Below are 13,802 nucleotides of genomic sequence, written 5' to 3' on the forward strand. Positions count from 1 at the left end.
AGCCGCCCCTTCCGCCAGGTGCTCTGTCCCAGGGAGATGGAGGTTTTGTCTGTAAGCCACTGACTGGGGTTGTTACCTTTCCTTCAGAGATGTCCTGCCCAGTGAGGAGGAATCTAGAGAAGCAGTCTGGCCACAGCCACCTTGCCACACCCAGTCCAGACTTCCCAGCCTCCTTAGCACTGTCAGGGGAAAACCGCCTATTAAAGCCTCAGTAATGGCGGACGCCCCTCCCGCCACCCAGCTCCATCATCCCAGGTCAACTTCAGACTGCTGTGATGGCAGCAAGAATTTCAAGCCAGTGGTTCTTAGCTTGCTGGGCTCTGTGAGAGTGAGACCCGCGGAGCGAGACCACTTGGCTCCCTGGCTTCAGCCCTCTTTCCAGGGCAGTGAACAGTTCTGTCTCACTGGGGTTTCAGGTACCACTGGGGTACGAAAAAAACTCCTGCACCTGGCTTGGTGTCTGCCCAAACAGCGGCTCAGTTTTGTGCTTGAAACCCAGGGCCCCGGTGGTGTAGACACACGAGGAAACCTCCTGATCTCAGATGGAAATGCAGAAATCACCCACCTTTTGTGTTGGTTTCACTGGGAGCTGCAGACTGGAGCTGTTCCTATGCAGCCATCTTGGCTCCTCCCCGTATTCATTCTTAATGGGAGTCAGTGAAGGATACTGGTTTAAAGCATGGGCCCTAAAATCCCAGTCCTTATTGAAGCCCAGCATCATCATCACTTATCAGGTGTTTCACCTTGAGCAACCAAAACATCACTAAGCCCCGCTTTCTACACCTGTAAAATGGTAATGATAATGACTGAAATAAACTAATGGGGTGCTAGGGAAATTAACTGAGATAAATGCAAGTAAATTGCTTAGCATACTATCCACTGCATAGTCACTTATTTGACAAATGTCAGCCTGGGTTATTATTTGCCAAACACCTTCTCTTCATAGAGCATTACGCTTGGTGAATGGAGAAGTTTCACAATGACTCCAGCTCACTAACAATTGAATGAGAGGCTGTAATCTCTGGATGGATTTAAGGGCTTCACAAAGAAAATTTTAGGCACGTGGAATTTTGCCTTAAACACTGACTATAGAAAACGTGCACTCTGATAGACCTTTTCCAATATAACCAATGTATTAGAATCCAGGCCTCTGTGGCTCCAAGTCTCATACCATTTACATTTAAACTGGTCACTTTCAAGCCTGTCAAATTTGGGCAACACTGGTCACCTAAACATACCAAGCCTCAGTTTTCTCACTGGTGAAATTGGGATGCTGACACCTGACCGGCCCATTCCACAGAATGGCTGTGAAGGCCTAAGAAGATAAGGATTAGGAGAGTCTTTTGTAAGCAAGAAAAAGAAAAAGAGAAAAAGAGCACTCTGCAAGTGTAACTTGACATTGTTATTATTACTACTGCGACTATTATTATCATAGGTCAGGGGAAAGTTTTGTTATTATATAGATCATGTTAATTTGTTTGCTTGAGTTGGGTTTTGTGTTAGGTTTTTTCTGCCCAGTTTTTGGCCAAAGCCCCTTTCCTATTTCTGTATCCCCATTTCTATCTCTTATCTCCCTTCTCCAAATGTCCTAAATCTTGATTATATCATGGCCCCTCAATGGCCTGCAAATTCCATTCCTAACAACCACACTCACACTATAATGTCTTGATTTTTCCTCTTCCTTCATTCTAATCAAAATTTGGACCTATGAATTGCTACCATTGGCTTTTATCCCCAGTTTTAAAATCAATTACCTTGCTGCAAGGTACGGTCTGAGTTCCCAACTTCATTAGTGGCTGATAGTCTTCTTCAGTAATGTTGCAAGGATATTTTGAAATAAATGCACCCTTGAATGCATCCCATACACTTTGGCAGTCTACATGTCTATGAGATAAAACACAGAAAATAAAACATAAATTATTCGATTTAAAAAATATTTTTGGAGCATAATTATTTTTTAGAATCTCATTTAAGAAGCATCTATTATATGCCAGGTAGTTCATACATATCATCTCGTCTAACATGGGGTACAAAGAGGAGCTGGTACCATTCCTTCTTACACTATTCCAAACAATAGAAAAAGAGGGACTCCTCCAGAGTCATTTTATGAGGCCAGTATCATTCTGATGCCGAAACCTGGCAGAGACACAATAAAAAAAGAAAATTTCTGTCCAATATCCCTGATGAACATCAATGCAAAAATCCTCACTAAAATACTGGCAAACTGAATCCAGCAGCACATCAAAAAGCTTATCCACCACGATCAAGTTGGCTTCATCTCCGGGATGCAAGGCTGGTTCAACATACACAAATCAATAAACACAATCCATCACATAACCAGAACCAATGAAAAAAATCACATGATTATCTCAATAGACGCAGAAAAGTCCTTCAATAAAATTCAACATCCCTTCATGCTAAAAACTCTCAATAAACTAGGTATCAATGGAACATATCTCAAAATAATAAGAGCTATTTCTGACAAACCCATAGTCCATATCATACTAAATGGGCAAAAGCTGGAAGCATTCCCATCGAAAAGTGGCACAAGACAAGGATGCCCTCTCTCACCACTCCTGTTCAACATAGTACTGGAAGTTCTGGCCAGGGCAATCAGACAAAAGAAATAAATAAAGAGTACTCACATAGGAAGAGAGACAGTCAAATTGTCTCTGTGTGCAGATGACATGATTGTATATTTAGAAAACCCCACTGTCTCAGCCCAAAACCTCCTTAAGCTGATAAGCAACTTCAGCAAAGTCTCAGGATATAAAATCAGTGTGCAAAAATCACAAGCATTCCTATATACCAATAATAGACAAGCAGAGAACCAAATCATGAGTGAACTCCCATTCAAAATTGCTACAAAGAGAATAAAATACCTAGGAATACAACTTACAAGAGACATAAGGACCTCTTCAAGGAGTACTACAAACCACTGCTCGAGGAAATAAGAAAGGACACAAACAAATAGAAAAAATTCCATGCTTATAGATAGGAAGAATAAATATTGTGAAAATGGCCATACTGCCCAAAGTAATTGATAGATTCAATGCTATTCCCATCAAGCTACCATTGACTTTCTTCATAGAATTAGAAAAAAACTACTTTAAATTTCATATGGAACCAAAAAAGAGCCCGTATAGCCAAGACAATCCTAAGCAAAAAGAACAAAGTTGGAGGCATCACATTACCTGACTGCAAAGTGTACTACAAGGCTACGGTAACTACAGTACTAGTACCAAAACAGATATATAGACCAATGAAAGAGAACGGAGACCTTGGCCGGGCATGGTGGCTCACGCCTGTAATCCCAGCACTTTAGGAGGCTGAGGAGGGCGGATCACGAGGTGATGAGTTGGAGACCAGCCTGACCAACATGGTGAAACCCCATCTCTACTAAAAATACAAAAATTAGCCAGGCGTGGTGGTACGTGCCTGTAATCCCAGCTACTCAGGAGGCTGAGGCAGAAGAATTGCTTGAACCAGGGAGGCGGAGGTTGCAGTGAGCCGAGATCATGCCACTGCACTCCAGCCTGGGCCACAGAGCGAGATCTCATCTCAAAAAAAAAACAAAAAAAAAAACAAAAAACGGAACAGAGACCTCAGAAATAATACCACACATTTACAACCATCTGATCTTCAACAAACCTGACAAAAACAAGCAATGGGGAAAGGATTACCTATTTAATTAATGGTGCTAGGAAAACTGGCTAGCCATATACAGAAAACAAAAACTGGACCCCTTCCTTATACCTTATACAAAAATTAACTCAAGATGGATTAAAGGCTTAAATGTAAAACCTAAAACCAGAAAAACCCTAGACGAAAATCTAGGCAATACCATTCTGGACATAGGCATGGGCAAAGACTTCATGACTAAAACATCAAAAGCAATTGCAACAGAAGCCAAAACTGACAAATGGGATCTAATTAAACTAAAGAGCTACTGCACACCAAAAGAAACTATCATCATAGTGAACAGGCAACCTATAGAATGGGAGAAATTTTTTGCAATCTATCCATCTGACAAAGGTCTAATATCCAGAGTCTACAAGGAACTTAAACAAATTTAGAAGAACAAAACAACCCCATCAAAAAATGGGCGAAGGGTGTTAACAGACGCTTCTCAAAAGAAGACATTTATGCGCCCAACAAACATATGAAAAAAAGCTTATCATCACTGGTCATTAGAGAAATGCAAATCAAAGCCACAATGGATATCATCTCATGCCAGTTAGAATGACGATCATTAAAAAGTCAGGAAACAACAGATGCTGGTGAGGCTGTGGAGAAATAGGATTGCTTTTACACTGTTGGTGGGAGTGTGAATTAGTTCAATCACTGTGGAAGATAGTGTGGTGATTCCTCAAGGATCTAGAACCAGAAATATCATTTGACCCAGCAATCCCATTAGTGGGTATATACCCAAAGGAGTATAAATCATTCTACTATAAAGACACATCCACACATATGTTTATTGGAGCACTATTTACAATAGCAAAGACTTAGAGCCAAGCCAAATGCCCATAAATGATAGACTGAGTAAAGAAAATGTGGCACATATACACCATGGAATACTATGCAGTCATAAAAAAGAATGAGTTTATGTCCTTTGCAGGAACATGAATGAAGCTGGAAGCCATCATTCTCAGCTAAAAAACACAGGAACAGAAAACCAAACACCACATGTTCTCACTCATAAGTGGGAGTTGAACAGTGAGAATACATGGACACAGGGAGGGGAACAACACACACTGGGGCCTACTGGGGGGGTGTGGGGCAAGGGGAGGGAGAGTATTAGGACAAATACCTAATGCATGTGGGGCTTAAAAACTAGATGATGGGTTGACAGGTGCAGCAAACCATCATGGCACATGTATACCTATTGAACACACCTACACGTTCTGCACATGTATCCCAGAACTTAAAGTAAAATTTTTAAAAAAATTAACATGTAAAAATCCATCAATTTAATATGCTGTATTTTGTAGAATAAATGACAAAAACCATATGATCATCTCAATAGACACACAAAAATAGACAAAATCCAACACTCTTGTGATGAAAAAAAACACTGAGTAAATTAGAAATAAAATTTCCCCAACCTGATAAAATTCATCTATTAAACCCCACAGCTAACATGATACATAATGATAAAAGACTGGATGCCCCCCTTTAAGATCAAGTACAGTCCAAAGATGTCTGATTTCATTACTTATATTCAACATTGTATTGGAGTTCTAGCCAAGGAATTTAGGTAAGAAAAAGAAACTAAACTCATCCAGGTTAGAAAGGAAGAAGTAAGCCTATCCCCTTCACGGATGACATGATGCTGTATATAGAAAATTATAAGAAATCCACTAGAACTAGAAATACCATTTGACCCAGCCATCCCATTACTGGGTATATACCCAAAGAACTATAAATCATGCTGCTATAAAGACACATGCACACGTATGTTTATTGCAGCACTATTCACAATAGCAAAGACTTGGAACAAACCCAAATGTCCAACAATGATAGACTGGATTAAGAAAATGGGGCACATATACACCATGGAATACTATGCAGCCATAAAAAATGATGAATTCATGTCCTTTGTAGGGACATGGATGAAGGTAGAAACCATCATTCTCAGTAAACTATCGCAAGGACAAAAAACCAAACACCACATGTTCTCACTCATAGGTGGGAATTGAACAATGAGAACACATGGACACAGGAAGGGGAACATCACACTGTTGTGGGGTGGGGGGAGGGGGGAGGGACTGTTGTGGGGTGGGGGGAGGGGGAGGGACTGTTGTGGGGTGGGGGGAGGGGGAGGGACTGTTGTGGGGTGGGGGGAGGGGGGAGGGACTGTTATGGGGTGGGAGGAGGGGGGAGGGACTGTTGTGCGGTGGGGGGAGGGGGGAGGGACAGCATTAGGAGATATACCTAATGCTAAATGACGAGTTAATGGGTGCAGCACACCAACATGGCACATGGATACATATGTAACAAACCTGCACATTGTGCACATGTACCCTAAAACTTAAAGTATAATAATAATAATAATAATAAAAAAAAAAAAAAAAGAAATGGAACATAAGATAGCTGGAAAAAAAAAAAAAGAAAAAGAAATCCACAAAAAGGAAACTGTTAGAATGAGTAAACATGTTCAGTAAGGTTTCAGGTTACAAAATCAGTATACAAAAATCAATTGCATTTCTATATACTATCAATGAAAAATATAAAATCGAAATTTAAACAATTCCATTTATAATAGCAGCAAAACAATTCATATTCTTAGGAGTAAATATAACAAAGAATTACAGGACCGGAACACTGAAAAATACACAACACTGTTACAAAGAAGACCTGAACAAATGGAAAAATATTCTACATTCATGGATTAGAAGACTTAATATTGTTTTTTTGTCGTTGTTGTTTTTTTTAAGACAGAATCTCGCCCTGTTGCCCAGGCTAGAGTGCAACCTCTGCCTCCCGGGTTCAAATGATCCTCCTGCCTCAGCCTCCCGAATAGCTGGGATTACAGGCACACACCACCATGCCCAGTTTTTTTATTATTATTATTTTTAGTAGAGACGGGGTTTTACCATGTTGGCCAGGCTGGTCTAGAACTCCTGACCTCGTGATCCACCCGCCTCAGCCTCCCAAAGTGCTGGGATTACAGGCGTGAGCCACTGCGCCCGGCCAGAAGACTTAATACTGTTACTTAATATTGTTAAGATGGCAGTATTCTCCAAGCTGATTTATAGCTTTGATGTAATCTCTATAAAAATCCCAGTTCCCTCTTTTGCAGATAGTGACAGTTTGACTTAAAATTCATATGGGAATCTAAGGAACACAGAAGAGCCAAAAATCCTGAAAAAGAAAACCAAAGTTGAAAGACACATACTTCCTGATTTCAAAACTTACTACAATGCTACAGTAATCAAGACAATTGGTAGTGGCATAATGATGTAATCAAAGGAGCAGTTCTAACTGGCCCTACTCTGTTGATAATAGTATGTCAAGTTATTTTACAGGCACAAAGCCAAAAAGTTGTAAGTCATGCAGCCGAAACAATGCAGAAAAGGAGACCTCAACCTTGAATAACACCCAGAAGAAAAATTCCTCTCCTGCCCCACCACAGAAGCAAACGGTCAAGACATGACTGGAACCTGAGGGCCCAGACATTTTTAAAAGCAAGAAACCTGAGCCCAGGCATGTCCAGTGTTAAGACCCTTACCATATCTTACCACAAATGGTCTTGTTTAAAGTACTTCCAGTTGAAACCTGCCCTACCAGTGCTTCTGCATACCAGCTTGCCCTCCCTAACCCATAAAACTTGTCCCAGATCCCAGATGGGGAGACAGATTTGAGCTTTGCATCCTGTTTCCTTGCAAGTCATGATAAAGCTTTTGCTTTTCTCAAAAACCAGTTCCATAATATTGGCTTCTCTATCTGTCAGGCAGCAAGCACATTGCTCAGTAACAATGATAGAAATATAGATCAATGGAATAAAGAGTCCAGAAATAAAGTCTTACAGTTACCGTCAATTAATTTTAGACAAGATCGCCAAGGCCATTCAATGGGGAAAAAAAAAAACCACCTTTCAACAAATGGTGCAGGGACAACAAGATATCCATATGCAAAAGAATAAATTAGGACCCATATTTTACACCATATACAAAAATTGACTCAAAATGAATGAAAGACCTAAATATAAGAGGTAAAATTAGAAAATTCTTAGAGGCAAACATAGAACAAAAAATTGTCATAACTTTAAATTAGGCAATTATTTCTTAAATATGATACCAAAAGCACAGCAACAAAAGAAAAAATATATAAATTACACTTTATCAAAATTAAAATCCTATGTTCTTCAAAGGACACCACCAAGAAAGTGAAAATAAAATTCACAGAATGGATTAAAATATTTGCAAATATTATTTCTGTTTCAGGACTCGCATCCAGAATAGTAAAGAGCTCTTATAATTCAATAATAAATGGATAACCCAATTAACAAATGGGCCAATAATTTTATACACATTTTTTCATAAGAGATATCAAAATGGCTAATAAACACATATAAAAATGCTCAACATCATTAGTCACTAGGGAAGTGGAAATCAAAACCAAAAGATGCCACTTACCACTCACTAGGATTGGATTAGGGGTTGAATTATGTCCCATTTGAAACTCACATGATGAAGTCCTCAGCCCAGTACCTTAAAATGTGACCATTTAAAAATTGAACAGTTGCAGGTGTAATTAATTAATGCAAGGGTGGCATCCAACAATCATGTTTTAATAAGACCTCCAGGCAATTCTGATGCAAGTTTAGCTTTGAGAATCATTGGGTTATACACGAAAACGAAAATGTGAAGAGTTCAACAGCGGTTTCTTTCCAATATCTGAGCACCATATTTCCACTTCATCCACACTTGCCTTTGAAAGCCACGCCAGGAAACCATTATCAACCTGGTTTTCTCCGTACATTATATATTTAAGGAAAAAAAAGCTTATTACATTATGTACTTCAATGTCAATGAAAACTTATGGGGCACCATTTTGGATAGTTTAGAGAAAAGAGATTTGGCAGCGATTTTCCTTTAGGGCATCTTGTTTCAATTCCATTAATTAATGCAGTGGCCTTCTTGGGAACTTCCTGTTCCCATACTCCAGCTCCCTCGTAAAACTCTTCTACATCTTTCCTTAGCAGCATCTTTGCAGACAAAGACGGAAGAATAAGATAATTTTCCACTACAAAAGATCTGGCAGGAAAGAGAAATTCATGTGCACTGAGCACCTACATGTACCAGATGCTTTCATAAGTGTGTTCATATATAATCACCAAAACTTTCATTGAGTCCCACAGAGAATTGAAAAACCTCCAGAATTATTTTTATTCTTCTTGGGTATATATACCCTGCTTCAAGAAACATTACCTCAGCATTCAAGAAAGTCCAGGTTACAAATTTAACAGAATTCCTTGTTTAGATGCAGCAGAGCTATAGAACATTAGAGTTGAAACAGACCTCAGAAGTGTTTGTAACTTAACTCTCTGCCCTTTCTACATCTTATGAATCTGAGCTTTCAGTGTGCCCTACAAATTAGAGAAAATGAGGAGAGGCAATGAGAAATCTGGCGGCAGGTTTTATGAAACTATTTCTTTTATCCTTAAAGCCAAACACCTCACCTTGGTTGTGGAAGTCAAGTTTTTTGTTGGTTTAGATATATATGCTGAAATAAAAAGGGATTGGGACTGCAGTAGACAGGGATGGGGGCAGATCTTTCCAACTAAAGAAGCAGCAGAGAAGGATTGAGTCATTTCTGGAAGTTCAATAGTATTTTTCTTCAAAGATTCTTCGTCAGAAGAGGTCTGGGGTGCCTGCAGTTGGGACAGGGAGACAGTGTCATGGCAATTGTTAGCTCAGCAGATGTTCCTGGGAGCAGATTCTGTGCCCGTGATTCTCTCCTTCCTAAACCAGAAGTGCTGTTGGAAGTCAGAGGTTCTCAGCCCTGGCCACACTTCAAGGTCACCTGAAGAGCTTTGGAAAAGCTGAGGCGCCTGCTTTCAGACCCACCAAGTGAGAATGGGGAAAATGGAAGACCCCAGAAGCAAGAATTTCTAAAAAGTTCTCCCAAACGATTCTAATGGTCAACCAGGGGTGATGAGAAGTAACCTAACGAAACCCCTTCATTTCGCAAATGAGGAAAAGGAAGTTTATAAAGGAAATGTGACTAGCCTGAGGTCACACAGCTGTTAAATGTTAGACAACCAGTTATTCAACTAGTCTTCCCCAGCACTTAAACTCAGGTAGAACCAGAACCTGCAAGTGTCTCCTGATTCCCTCCACCACCTCCCTCCGCTGCTACTGCCTTACTTTACTTTCATTTCTTACAGCCAGTTAGCCAACAATCAGCAATGACTAATCATTGTAATAATTATAACAACCACAACAATTAGCATTTACCAAGTGCTTTCTTCACGCAGCCATCTGGCTAAGTGTTTTATGGGCATCTCATTGGATCCTCATTCACACAAACCTATTATCTCCAGTTTACCTATAAACTCAGAAGACCAAGTAACTTGCCCAACACTCCACAACTAGAATATCCGAGCCAGAATTTGCATCTTGTACTGTCCAAGTCCAGACCACATACCCCTAGACACTTCATCAGACAGCTTCCCAAGAGACTATCCCAAACATTGCTTCCAAGAACAGAGGGCGAGCCCTCTACAATATTTTTAGAGAAAGAAAAGCTTTTCTTAAATAGCTCTTTTTCCAGAGCCACCTGACTCAGCCACCATGATGGAACCAAATAGTTACCAGAGGACCCAGACAAGGCTAATGCAATCAAGCAAACAAATCTGAAAGTAATTCATAACATCATTTTGAACTGTTCAACTATAATTCCTTCATCCTAAGACCTTAAAACCAGGGCATCTTCAATGATTTTTTGTCCAAAAAAAAACTTGGAGAAATCACCCCACACTGACCAATCCGTGTTTTAAAAATAGCTATCCCCGGACAGTAGTATAGAATTGTTTTGTGACCTTCTATTCTCCTTATATTCTCAATTTTTCTGTGATAAGCATATATTACAATGGGGGTCATAACAAAACTTTGATTTTCTTGTTAAATTGCCTGGGCAACTATACCAGATGTTGGAGAATCTTGGAGGGTCTTAGGAAATGGGAACATCTCAGGTCCAAGCACCCTTGGTGGTCACCTGTTATTTTTGTGCCTCTCCCAGGTCTCTTGGCCACAATGTACCCTTTTGCATCCCTCATCCAGATAAAGACCACACTGTGTAACAGGTAAGACAGTGTTGGTGCCCCCGACCCATGTGCTGAGGTCTAATGATGTGAATGTGGGGAGGGGCGGGAGGCTAGAACTACAGACCTCTTCCAATAGAGCTTTCTCCCCAAACACTTCCTTGCATCCTTAAGCAAAATTGGATACCTAATCACACAAGAATCACAGAACATACCCAGAATCACACTACGAATAATGTCAGGGAGACAGGTAATAAAGAGGCTCAAACAAAGCAAGGAGAGAATGGCACAACCTGCAAAGCCCCGCTCGTCCTGCCTTCCTTCCTGCATGGGACATATGCTTTCAGGCCCAGAAGAATGAATAAGGCCACTAAGTGAGGTTTCATGGGGTTCCTCACACAATCAAAGGGATCTAAGGGATGAAGTCTCCATTGTATTCCGTAGAGAATTGTACAGCTTACATGATCTTCCAGGGAATCACGCCTCAGGGATTTTGAATTTAGTTTTCAGAAATAATCCTTTAATCAAGGACATCCTACTAAGGGCATTCTAGAGATGGATCTCTTTGTTTTAGCAAATATTTTCAGTACATCTGCCTCGAGCTCCAATAGAAAAGGAGATTAGACCAGCTCATCTGCCTTCCTCTGGTTCCCTCAAGAGCACTCCTCTCCTCAAACTGAGTAAAGTGATCCCAGTCTAGCTGCTTTAGCTCCTTCCTTCTGGGACCTCACATGCACAGGCTGTATTGTGCGTGGAGATGTTGGTAATGACAAAGCAGTGCAGCCCCCCTGACACTCAGGAGCTGGCCTGGCCCCCACAGTTGGGCCTTAGTGTTCTTCAACTGAGCATAATCAACTCCATGGGACACCAGCATCAGACAAGGCCACTGTGTACATGACCTATCACCATGACAGACCATGATGTGAACACAAGCAAAAATAGCATCCAAACCATAAAGTAATAGCCAAACATCCTTTTATCATAGCTGATAGGAGTGACTGCCACTTCTTTACTTATTACAGCTTCAGCCTTCTCATTCTTCCAGCCCAGTAGAGGAAATTTATTTAAACATCCTACCACAGACTTACTACCATCCCACTACTTCCTGGCAGCATCCAGGAAAAGCCAGCCTCCTTGAACCTTTCCCCAAAATCTCCTAAAACAAGCCCAAATCTTCAGTAAGTCCTTTCTAACATCATCGGATAAAACCTGCCCCATCCTCATGGGTCCCTATGCTGAGTGTCCTCCCTTCTTGCAGAGAGCAACAAACTCATCTTTTTCAATTACAGTGTGTTCCTGGTGGTCTTAGGTTGCAGGGGCATTGACAATAACAAACAATCTTGAAGGGGATATTAAAGAATCAAAGGGATTATGACAATTGGACTGCCATAATCAGTGTTTATGCTTGGCCAAAGCTCGGTGATCAGCTTCTGAACAAGAAAAGTAATCCACTGATGAAAGTTTTCCTGAAAGGCTGGAGAAGCCTCGATCTGTTAGCAGTTTTCTGCTCACCTCCGCAAACGGTGTCCTGAAGCTCAACACAGCATAGGCTTGGCACAAATGCCAAGATTCAAGGTCAATGGCATGTTTTCCCCTTTCCTACCATTCTGCTCCTGCCAACAGATCCCAGACCTCTCACTCACCCTATCGCCCTGTGCGTCATTCATCGAGTTTATCTCCCACCACTTTCTTCTACCTTCTCTGACCTACCCAAGGTGGACTGACTCCAGGTGCTCAGAGGGAGGAGGCAGCACTACCAGGAGAAAGGGATAGTCATGATCACCAAAGAGCATTCACCACCTGCCACTGTGCCAAGTACCTGACATTTAAATCTCACACTAGTCCATGGGTGGGGTATTAGCATCATCCCTGTTTTAGAAGAGACTAAAGCTACAGATGTTTATTACCTTGTCCAAGTGGCAGAGCTGCCTCACATGCCAAACTGTGTTCTTTTTGCAAAGCAATGCTGCCTCCCACAGGAAATTTACAACCATGGCCCTACCCGCAGAATAGGATTGGTTCTAACAGAAATGAGGATATGAGACCCCAAGAGGAGTTCTCATTTCCCTAGATGGTACACAAGGTTCAGGACCAGAATAGGGCACAGTTATTCCCCAGTGCTGGGGTAAAGTGAGTCTGATAAGAGGGCACAGGGCAGGAAGAGGTGAAAACACAGATATATTTGGTGGTTAAATCCAGTTTGTCTGTTGTCAGCCTACTTCAGCTGTCACAGCTCTGTGCTAGCACCTCTCTCTAAACCTATACCATTCTCACAAAGAGCAACTATGTTTCAAAGTCCCTGTCAATTAAGCAATATCACCTTCATAATGTGTCCCTCTCCAGGAAAACTTTCACCCCCTAAATCCTCTTGCCTAGAAGCACTCAGATCTTGCAGGGTAATTACACTCATCCTGTGAATTTTACAGCTGTCAATTCTCATAGGGCAGGCTGTCTGGGCTCAAAGAAAACAAGCAGGTTAACTCAGCTATTCTCTAATTTGAGGCTACCAGACCCTGTGTTTAAGGTAAAGACTGCCACCTTGTGGGAGAAGTGAGTGATTGGTGAGAGTCACTGAGACAATTAGGATTATCTAAGTAGAATCTTAAAATCAGAAAACTCTTCAGGCTGAAGGAAAGCTTAGAAATCATTAATTCATCAACCCAGCAAATATTTATTGAGCACATACTAGGTGCTAGAAACACTTATGAGCACTTAGGGTATGTCAGTGAACAAAACACAGGTCTCTGTTCTTCTAGTTTACATTTTACTGGAACAAAGATGGACAATAAACAATAAATATAATGAATATGTAAGTTATAAAGCATGCTAGAAATTTATAAGTTCTATGAGAAAAAAACATAAAAGAGACTAGAATGAATGTCAAGAGTGATGGGGGAGGAGGTTTCAGTGGTATTAAATAGGGTGGCATTAAATACGGTGGACAGTTGACCTTAAATAGGGTGGACATATTTGAGTAAAGAATTGAAGGAAGTGAGGGATTTAGCTCCACAAACATCCCACATGTAAGTGA

At 40.8% G+C, this 13,802-nt stretch overlaps 1 protein-coding gene across 1 annotated transcript in view; it reads right to left on the reverse strand.

Moving 5' to 3' along the window:
• The window catches only part of CD38 (CD38 molecule), a 56,022-nt gene that overhangs the window by 19,250 nt on the left and 22,970 nt on the right, over window positions 1-13,802 (reverse strand). The window contains exon 2 of the mRNA XM_003258505.4: window positions 1,755-1,884. Coding sequence (XP_003258553.1) covers window positions 1,755-1,884 — 130 coding nt within the window. The remainder of the gene's footprint in view (window positions 1-1,754; window positions 1,885-13,802) is intronic.

This window comes from Nomascus leucogenys, chromosome 20 (genome assembly GCF_006542625.1).
Source record: "Nomascus leucogenys isolate Asia chromosome 20, Asia_NLE_v1, whole genome shotgun sequence".
Lineage (NCBI taxonomy): Eukaryota > Metazoa > Chordata > Mammalia > Primates > Hylobatidae > Nomascus > Nomascus leucogenys.